The sequence below is a fragment of the Muscardinus avellanarius genome (assembly GCF_963383645.1).
Source record: "Muscardinus avellanarius genome assembly, chromosome: 8".
Taxonomy (NCBI): Eukaryota; Metazoa; Chordata; class Mammalia; order Rodentia; family Gliridae; genus Muscardinus; species Muscardinus avellanarius.
Window position 1 is genome coordinate 62,719,959 of NC_137794.1, and position 10,462 is coordinate 62,730,420.

A 10,462-nucleotide genomic window follows, 5' to 3' on the forward strand; every position below is an offset into this window, starting at 1 on the left:
GTCTCCTCAAAGAGGGAAGCACCTTCCACCTCACCCTGCTTTTAGGCATATTAAAAAATGCCCGGATTCAGAAGTTCTTATATTCATCGTCATCTTCTGGCCTTTGGGGCCCTATTAGAGAAGAGCTCAAAATTTAGTTAACTAGTTTATGATAAGGATTAGAAAATATCTATCAGCAGCCCCGATGAAGAAAGACGGAACAGTTCTCTTCTTGTTCCTGCCATGCGCACATCACTGATAAATCTCTTAGAATATTTGGTTTCTCATTTGTCAGAAGAGGGCAGACTCAGGGTTTCAAAGGTATAGAGAATATGTCATTTTAAATGTGTATGTAACATTTTGTGAAATGGCCCTAGTGCAGCTCTATGTGATGGTAGGAACTATAAAGAAAATAGTGACCTATGAGTCTGGAAGCCATGTGGAATTTACATAGGCTACTTCCAAAAAGGGATAAATCCATGATGCCTGTTTTATTTTTTAAATGTTGTGATTCTGTCAAGTGTTTAAAATTTATGTTGGGGAATTAGGACTAATTCTAACCAAATACAGGTGACATTGGCTATCTGTGTCATGTTTTTTCTTCATGTGGATATTTCTGTTTTTAGGGAATGTAACATGGCAATATGTATCTGTTATGTACTGGGTGGAGAATGTACCCTGTTACTTACACTGTGGCTGTAATCTTTAGTTATAGTATGCTGGCCTGAAGAATTATGCATCTGCAGGGATCTTTATTCTTTTTAAAAAGATTGAAGCCTAAGCTGGGTGTGGGGGCTCACTTTTGTAATCCCAGCATTTGGAAGGCTGTGACAGGAGGATTGTGGCTTGCGGACAGCCTCAGCTACTACTTAGGCCCTTTGCAACACAGTGAGACCCTGTTTCAAGATAAAAAATAAAACTAGGGCTGGGGGTATAGCTCTGAGGTAGAATGCCCTGGGTTCCATACCCCCCACCAAAAAAAAGACTGAAGCCTGATCTGTCATTTCTGCAGAAAATGACTGAATCTTTTTAGTTTTAATGACAGTAAAGGAAAATTGATACAGCCACGAAAAATGATTTTTTTTTTTACAGAGGCCTGTATACTGTCTATATATATTGTTTTGTCCTGAAAAGCAGTGCTATCCAGCACTAAGACTGTTCTATTCTTCCTGGGCTTTTTGGTCTTCTAACACACCTGTGCTCATCTCTGGCAAGCCTGGTAAGCATGGGCACAGAGCCTGAATGGCTCCCACTTCAAGTGTGCTTATAAATGGCTATTGGGGAGGTCTCCTTGGCTATAGAGCTTGTGTGGGACAAAAATAAATGGGGTCAAATCACCAGAATTATTACTTGTGATTCTTGTGAGCTTTAAGCTCCCGTACTTCTTTTTAGAGTGTTTACAATGCTCAACAGTCAACACTTGTAAATAACACTTTCTGTCAGAAGTGGAGTCCTCTTTGGGGGCCACCTGTGGGTCACAGGCTTGCCTTTCTGTGTAGATATGGGGGAGCAAGGCTGGTCGGGAGCCATTTCTGTGTCTGGCTGAAGAGATTGCCTGCAGAGGTCTTCCTCAGCCTTGGGCAGGGAGGACACCTGCGTGGCTGCTTTCTGGTCCCTGATTTGGAGACGCCTGTGGGGTTTTACTCCCAAGAGAAAGATTTTCCACCTTGTGAGAGGCATCACCCACATCACTGTGGTTTTGATGAGTTCATTTGAGTTTAAAGCATTGCTTTGCCCCATACTCCAAATTGTCTTGAAATTTAGTTTCAGAAGCCAAAATGAATTAAAAATTTGATGTGGGACTTAGTGATATTTCAGGTACTTAGAGGTCCTAAGTTAGGGTCAGGTGTTTCTCAGAATGTTTTATAGAATACTTGTCCTGAAGTTATTCATGAGTATAATGTAGAAAATGGATCCCGTGGTCAGATAAGCACAGGAAATATGTCAAACAAGGAGAAATGGGGGGTGGGGGGGTATTTCCAGCAGGATTTCTTAAAGCCTTAAAAGTTACATTTTGAACCTTCTAGGGTAGGATATGTCATGAAGTGTTCTTAAATTTCTCAATTTGAATCAAACTTGTCTTCAAGAAACCATAGAACAGGTGTTCTAAGGAACCTGTCCCTTAAGAATCCTGTCCTAGAGTGTTGCTGAAAGAGGCCAGCAGCTCTCTTGAGAACTGTGGGTTGAGAACCCTTTCCTCCCAGTTCTTAGGGGTTTCTTCTTCTCCCTGGCCCTGCATCAAGCCACAGGAGTATATTCTCCCTGTGGCTGAGCTAGCTACTTGGTGATGTGGTAGTGGAAATGCTGAAGAAAAGCCTGAATTCACTAAGTGAAACTTGAGTACCTGGTGGGCACAGGGACAGAGGCGAATCAAATAGCATCTCCCCTGTTCAAGGGAGGCATGGCTTACACAAGCATTTATCTGAGACTGAAAGACTGACTCACATGTGAGGTTCGGAGCAAAGACTCCAAGCTTCCATGCCCAAGTGTCTTGGCCAGCCCTGCTTTAAAGGGCCCTATTCCATCATCACATGGGATTTTCCCCATGTCTTTGGTGCATAAAAATGCAGACTCTATTACCACAGGGGCTCTGTACAAATAGGCCAGAGTTCACGCTGAACCCAGACCCTGGATTCTATTGAAAGCCCGCAGGACCCCTGCTGTAATTTACACTGGTTTGACAAGCCCACTCATCACCGTTGGATGAGAGCCAGCTGCCCACTTCACGCTGTCCCTGGGGTCAGCTCCAAGGGTATCTGTGGGTCTGAAAATCCTCCCCTGCGGCCTCCTCAGAATGGGGTGAGGTCCTGTGGTGTGGCAGAGGACCTGTGGGACAGGAAGGGAAAGCTCCCCTTTGTGGCTGTGTCATGAGTCAGGCACTCGCTCTGAGTGTTTGCTTATCTAGAAAGCGAGGTTAAAATTTAACCTTCCTGTGCCAGGCTGGCTCTTAGAAGAACTGCCTCTGATAGGGTCTGTTGTCTTTTGGCACCTTTTACAAAGTTATTTAATGTTTCTGATTTTTAAAGTTCTCAAAACGAATCCAGAATATAGGAAACCACAAACTAGTCTTATACTAGAGGTACAAATGACTGCTGCCCTCAGCTAGAATCCCATATCTTCTCGTTAAACAGGTAGTGTGTGCCTTTTGGGTGGCACCTTTGATTTCTGGAAGTTATGTTCCCTAGGATTCCTAAGAATTTGGGATTATTCATTTGAAAGGGCTGGTGCTTTACACTTTCAAAGATAACTTCTGCCACAGATGGAAAGATAAGGCTATATGAGGTCCCCAAATATCCATTAGCACCTTTAAAGGATTGCCTGAGCAGCCCGGCTGTCTGGCCTCAGCTCTCCCTAGGGGGCCTGTTGGTATCCCCAGAGGCTAGCTGCAAGCCCTTGAAGAAACTCCACCTGCCTCTTCTGGCTCTCCTCCTGCCAGGCCCTCTCAGGCCACTCAGAAATGGAGAGCTGCTCCCAGACCTCTAGGGCTTTCTTGGGAGAAAATAAAGAATAAAAAATAGGGCAAGGGATGTAGCTCGGAGGTCAAATGCCTCTGGGTTCCATCCCCAGACCCGAAAAAAAAAAAAAAAAAAAAAAAGTAGCTAAGAGAATGTAATCTTAAATTATGTACTAGAATGTGTAGTTTGAAAAATCTTAATCTTCAGAAAATAAATCTCAACAACTTTGCTGTTTATAGTAAGTCAGCAACCTGTCATATTTCTTTTTCTTTTTTTCCTTTGGTAGTACTAGGGATTAAATCCAGGGTGCTTCGCCACTGAGCACTAGCCCTCTTTTTATTATTATTATTTTTTTGAGACCCTGTCTCACTAAGTTCTCCAGGCTAACCTCACACTTGTGATCCTCCTGGCTCAGCCTCCCAAGTACTGAGGTTACAGGTGGACTACACCTGTCACATATCTGCTGTGTCCTTCTCCAGGGGTACAGGAAGAACATAGGCTAACACAATCCCTGCCTCAGTGTACAAAGGCCACTCCTGTGAAACCTATGTCAGCCATCATAGTTCCTAGACTTTAAGGAACAGAAAAACCAGTGCCTCTCTGCTTAGCTGTCTGTCTCTCAGCTATGAAAGGCTAGGATGGTCCCTTCCCACCTCATTTCCCTCTTTGTCTATCAGCACAACACAAAGATATCTGGAAGGGCCATCCATGCCAGGTCTGGGCATCGAAGTGTCCCAGAGGCTTTTGAGGGGCCTGCAAGAGCCCAGGCATTCCTGGTAGGGGACACATACAGCACTCGCACAAAGTCAAGCTACGCTTCTGCCCAGGCTAAGCTGATTGTGTTTTTTAAGTAGTGTGGGTAGTCCAGTACTTTCCTTTATCATCCTGTCACCTTTACCATTAAAAGCTGCACCTTCTAAGCTTTCATATAATATTCTCACCCTCTCCATAAGTGTTCACTTGTCCATTAGAAAGTACCAGGGACCCGGTTTCCTCGAAAATTTCCTTTTGGGAGGCTTCTCAACTGAATATAGCCTAGCCCCCAGCTTGGCGGAAACTCACTCCCTGTTCACTTGTCTTCGTAATCCATTCAGTGCCCCAGATGGCAAGTTGACGGCGTCACCAAAATGGATTTTTACAGAGCTACACATCTTAAGTCCCCCTCCCTGGCAGGCATAGAAGCTGCCTCCACGTGGCCCGCAGGGAAGGCCGAGGGTTGGACCTTCGTGGGCTGGCCCCAGTTGTTGCCGACCACCAGGATACTTTCACAAACATCTCAACCTCTCCATCACCTCTTCCAACCTAGAAGATGATGAAAAATGACCAAGCCAGAGTGGTTAGCATGTTTCCCCAGCTGCACAATGTTTTACCTGTGGAGAAAAACTCCAGTTGGTCTTTAAAAATTAGATGTGTCTGGGTGTGGTGATGCATGCCTGTAATCCCAGTACTTGGGAGGCTGAGACAGAGGATCGCAGGTTCTAGGACACCCTCAGCAACTTAGCAAGACCCTATTTCAAGACCAAAAAAAAAAAAAGGGGCTGGGGTTGTAACTCAGAGGTAGAATGCCCCTGGGTTCAATCCCCAGTACTACACACACATGTACACGCACACACAACACACCACACCCCCTCAAAAAAAATTAGATGTAGTTGCCTAACCTGAGACCCACCAAAATATTGTTTAGGGGATGATACTAACTCTAAAGGCCTTGGTTGATGCTGGCAAATGACTGTGGCCCGTGACAGGTTCAGGTTGGTGTCCCTTCAGTTCTTATAAGATTAAAGCAGGAGGCCAGGCATGGTGGCACACGCTTGTAATCCCCGTGCTTGGGAGGTGGAGACAGGAGGATCGTGCAGGTTCGAAGCTAGCCTCGCTGGCTTGAGACCCTGTTTCCAAATAAAAATATATAAAATAGGTCTGCAAATAAAAAAATATAAAATAGGTCTCAGACTGTAGCCCAGACGTAGAAGGGTTCCATCCCCAGTACCACCAAAAAAAAAAAAAAAAGAAGAAAGCAGAGAAGGGGGCAGGCAGGCAGGCATTCTTTGGTCTGTACTGGGGTGAAGACGTTAACAGCTCTGAAACCCCCGCCCTTTCTGAACTCCACACAGGCTTTCCGGTCAGATCACGGGATCCATTCCTTTTCTTATCCGAGTCTTCCATATTTAGTCCTCAAGCTGCCCTGGGGGTTGCAGGTTTGGCTTAAATTATTAAGTCGCTTTATAAGAGGGAAGAGTATGTTGTCACACTTTTGTTTTTCAGGAACACTTTCCTCCAAACCTCTCTCAAAAGGTTGATAACCTTCATGGATTTGATGACGTGAGGGTTCCATCCTGCAGTCTCGTTTTTCTTCCATATTATATTTGGTATTGGGGTCTTTATTCCTTCTCTGTTAAGACCAAACCCGTACTGACAAAGGCATGCTTCTCACCGTGGAATTAAGCTGTGAGAAGACAGCAGTGAGGACAGGTCTTCTCCATCTCCCGATTAAAGCTGATTGGGGTTGTTATGCTCGCTGTAGCTTTTGGAGGCGTTCCCCTTTCTTAGAACATCATGTGACTTTGTGATAATTAAGTAGAAGCTTGCCTTCCCTACAGATGCCAGGATTACAGAGGGACTGGCTCTCACCAGAGACCAGATGACAGCATCCACAGATATTTTTAGAATGGGCCTCCTCATTTATTTGGTCTCCCCATTTCATTTTCCTTGCATCAACGGCCCAATTTCATAGTTGGCTTGGTGGAGAGGGAGGAAGAGTAAAGAGGACATCGTCTCCCTCTTAATGAAGGTCACTGGTGAGACAGGGCGGCATTTTTATACTTACTGCTAATTGGTATATTGCCTAGTAACAGCAAAGTAACAGCTGTAGTTCCATCAGCTTTCTGTTTCTTTTTCCTTCCAAAAGTTTTGCTTAATTTGATATGTTATTAAACTAGAAGGGCATCAACACACACATCACCTCCCAGTGAGCCAAAGGGTGGTACTTCAATCTGTGCAAGAGTGATGTGAAGCCAGGCGTGGTGGTGCACTCCTGTAATCCCAGTACTTGGGAGGCCGAGGCAGGAGAATCACAGGTTCAAGGACAGCCTCCACAAGTAGTGATACTCTCATCAGCCTAGCAAAATACTGTTTCTAAATAAGAAAATAAAATAGGTCTGGAGGTATATCTCAGAGGTAGAATGCCCCTGGGTTCACTCTCTAGTGCGACACACACACACACACACACACACACACACACACACGAGTGATCTCAGCATCCTTCAAACCCAAAAACGCTCAGGCCCCTGCTGAGAGCCGTTGAGTTCCCAGCTGCGTCGCCAGTTAACTCACTTTTCCTCACTGACCATGCTTCTCTACTCTTGGTCCTTGACTCATAAATAGACAGCGAGCTATAGAGGAGCTGCTAAAAGGCTAAGGCAGAGGAACTGCTGCTTTTGGGGTGTTGATTTTTATTACCTGGGTCTTTACCATAAATGGGGATCCAGGTTTTCCTCTTAGAAGGATGATCTTTTTTCTGCTCAGGTTTTATCTGGTTCCCTTTTGTTCTCACCATATTTTGTAGTCTGTTTTCTTTCCATCACAGAGAAAAACTAGTGGCCTTTCAGATGCATGGAGGGAGAGTTCCTGTGTTGAATGTATTCTCTGTAGGAGCCGCCTCCATCTATTCCTTGTAGGCATGAGGCTGCTTCATGCATGGGCCTCCCTGGGAGAGCATTGTCAGACCTTGGAGGAAGGTCCAGGACCTAGTGTCACAGAAGGCTCCAGCCTGGTCTTCAGAAAGGGGAAGGAGCTACAATTAGTGCACCTGCTTTTAATGATGTTGATCTCAGAAGATTCTGGGCCTTTTGATAAGGGAATGGTGTGTGGCCTGGGGATCATTGTTGGTGTTGCTTTGGATGGTCCCAGGGGGCCTCCTGTCTCTGGTTTCAGGGCTGTAGCTTGTCCTGCCTGGAAGGCTGCCTCATCAGGGGGCCTAAGCCTCCTCCCCCCTCGGGGCTGGCCCAGCCCCAGCAGCAAAGCAAGAGCATGCTCTGCATCTGTACTTGGGGAGTGAAGTGTCACCTCCCCATTGTACACTAGTTTCCGCCAGAATAATTAACACCAGAGGGATCCAGGGAGGGGGTCTGGATTAGGTAATACCTTGCCAGTTTTCCCTTGGCACTTAACAGAAAGTCAGGCTCGGGACTTGGGGACCTTAGTTCCCTGATGACTGCTTGCATAGTGATGTTAGATTTTGATCTAAGTGTTACTGTGAAGGAAAAAACAAAACCCCTTCAAGAGACTCTACCTGGGAGCCCCTGTCTGATCATGCCTCTGGGGCCCAGGTAGAGTACTTAGAATAGCACCAGCTCTCAGCAACCCACATACCTCGCAGATACTGAGGGCTGGGATTTACAGTGGCTTTTTCTTCCTCTGAAATTAGCAAGTCATTGTTTTATGGTCTGAGATAATATTGTGTAGTCACTTTGCAAAGCAAAGAATGCTTCCCACAAAACCTTCAGCCAGGAAAACAAAGTACTAGGGGTCAGTGGAAAGAAAGGGGCTGCTTTTCCTGCTTGACCATCTCTGCTTTCAGTAAAACAACCTAGCTCCTCCTCTTTGGAGCGATAGCAAAGTTGGGAATGACCATAGGTATGTAACGTTCTGAATACAAAGTCTTGTACTCTTTGCAAATGTCAGTAGTGAAAGGTAAGATGGCCTGCAAAGACAGAGTGACAGAGGAGACTCTGTGTGTGTGTGTGTGTGTGTGTGTGTGTGTGTGTGTGTGTGTGTGTGTGTGTGTGTGTGTTACTGGTATATTTTTTTCATTACTTAGTCACATGATCTGGTGAGATCTTGGGTTTTTGGAGCCTCAAGACCTCTTTTCTACCCACATCTTGGCCTACACCTATAGCCATTGTCTTTACCTGCATGATAGCTGCCATATCTGCAAACAGAAGATCTCATGCCTTGAGCCCTGTCGCATCAGTTTTATTAGCTGCATCTGAGCATACTATTTTTGTTAATCCTCTTAACACTTCTGGGCTCCGTGGTCACATGAAGTATGATAGGACTCGTCTAAATTCAGATGCTCAGGGGAAACCTCTACTGTGCTTTTCCACTGAAGGCTTTTGGAGTTATAATGATGTTGTTGGTTGTTAAGAGGAGGCTTTGTGGGGAATGTTTGGCTCTGTGTATTGTATAATTTTTTTTCTCTGCAGATTTTTAATATAAAAGTCAAATTCCAGCCAGGCATGGCGGCACACACCTATAATCCTAGTACTTGTGAGGCTGAAACAAGAGGATCATAAGTTTGAGGTCAGCCTCAACAATTTAGCAAGGCCTTCAGCAATGTAATGAGACCTGTTTCAAAAAAATAAAAAATAAAAGGGCTGGGGGTGCAGCTCAGAGGTAGAACACTCCTGGTTTCAATCCCCAGTACCCCTCCCCCCTGCACATACACCCCTATGATAGCCCACTCAGAGATGACTTGTTCCTTTTATGATGGTGAAGTCAAGATTACTTATGCCCTGCAGTGAAGACCTGCTAAGCCTTTGTAGGAAGTGGACAGGTCAGCCCTGCTGGTATTGGGGTACCCCACTGGCTGGTATTGGGGTGCTGATGGAAAGGGTGTCCAGGAAGTTCAGTCAGTCCACCTGGCCAGTGGAAGAAAACCAGAGAAACATAGCTGGTCTGTTTTTGGTGACCAACTTGCCCCGCTTTAGCATGAAAGTCCCATGTCCCAGGTAAACCAAAGTTCAGACGTCTAGAACCAATCTCATTTGCCCCTACTAACTTGGTGGGGCTAAAGTACCCTTGATATTCTTTGTTAATTTGTTAACTTCCCAAAATGAATGATCCCATTTCCTTTGGACTTTTCAACTTTAGAAGACTTTATAATAAGGACAAAATGAGAAATAAGGTAAGTAATTTTCTTGCTCTGTTCTCAGATTGTCAGACCTTCGAAGTGCTGTAGCAAAGCTGCTTACTGTGTGTGCCCTGGCTTCCGTGATGGAGAGGGGGAGGCCGGAGAAGCTGCCCTGAGGTGCACATTGTGACTGTTTGAAGCCCCGGTGACCTCTGGCTTTCTTTTCTCCTTTTTCAGACCCTCAAACTGACACAAGACCTACCGAGAAAACCCTTTGCCAAATCTGCTCTCAGCAAGTGGACAGTGATACCGTTTACAGCTTAACACCTTTGTGAATCTCGCGCCATTTTCCTAACCCAGCAGAGACTGTTAATGGCCCCTTACCCTGGGTGAAGCACTTACCCTTGGAACTGAGCTCTATGAAAGTATGCAAAATCTTCCTCGTGTGGGGTGGCGAGCCACCTGCCAGCACAGGACAGCACCGTCAGCACCGCCCACTCTCCTTCAGAGCACACCTGGAGCCCCCGTTGGCAATTCTGTGGTGTTTTAATATCGGGATGGTTTATGGGACGTTTTAAGTGTTGTTTCTGCTTTTGTTTTCTTTTGGCCTTCTGAGTTATTCACACACATTCACTTGCAGTATTTTTCTGTTAGAATGTTAACCTTCCTTCCCCTGGCAAATTTTAAAACAGAAGGAAAATGTCGTACCAGTTACCATTCTGGCTTTGGGCATCACAAGCTTTTGAGCCCATGGAACTCCATAAACTAACACATTACATAAACTGGAGGGGGATTTTCTTTCTTCTTTTGTTTGATAGAAAACTATCCTTTTCTAAAAACTGAACAATGGCACAATTGTTTGCTGTGCGCGCCCGCCCGTCCAGGACTGAACCACACATAGGCAGATTGAGTGGAGCGCGGCGTCCGGCCCAGTATTTTTCCAGTTCTGAGTCAGGGTGGTCTTGGGCGAGCCCCCCAGCTCCCGCTCTGCAGCCAGCAGGCCAGCGGGGCCTGTGGTCTTGGCTAATGCAGTGGACAGTGTTGTTCTGCTGGCTAACTGCTAGCATCTTTTCAAGAAAGAAATCAGCTCAGCTGTCCACTCATTGCCAAATGCCACTAAAGGATTTGGTTTTAAGGAGAAAAGGAAAAAAAAAAAAAGTGTCCTGTTTTGCTTTGCAGA

General features: G+C 45.5%; 1 protein-coding gene across 1 annotated transcript in view; it reads left to right on the forward strand.

The window, feature by feature from the left end:
- Positions 1-9,606, forward strand: part of FOXO3 (forkhead box O3) — a gene marked incomplete at both ends in the record, with an annotated part of 122,633 nt that extends 113,027 nt beyond the window's left edge. Inside the window, one exon of the mRNA XM_080700385.1 lies at positions 9,520-9,606. Coding sequence (XP_080556511.1) covers positions 9,520-9,606 — 87 coding nt within the window. The remainder of the gene's footprint in view (positions 1-9,519) is intronic.
- Between the last annotated feature and the right edge of the window lie 856 nt (positions 9,607-10,462).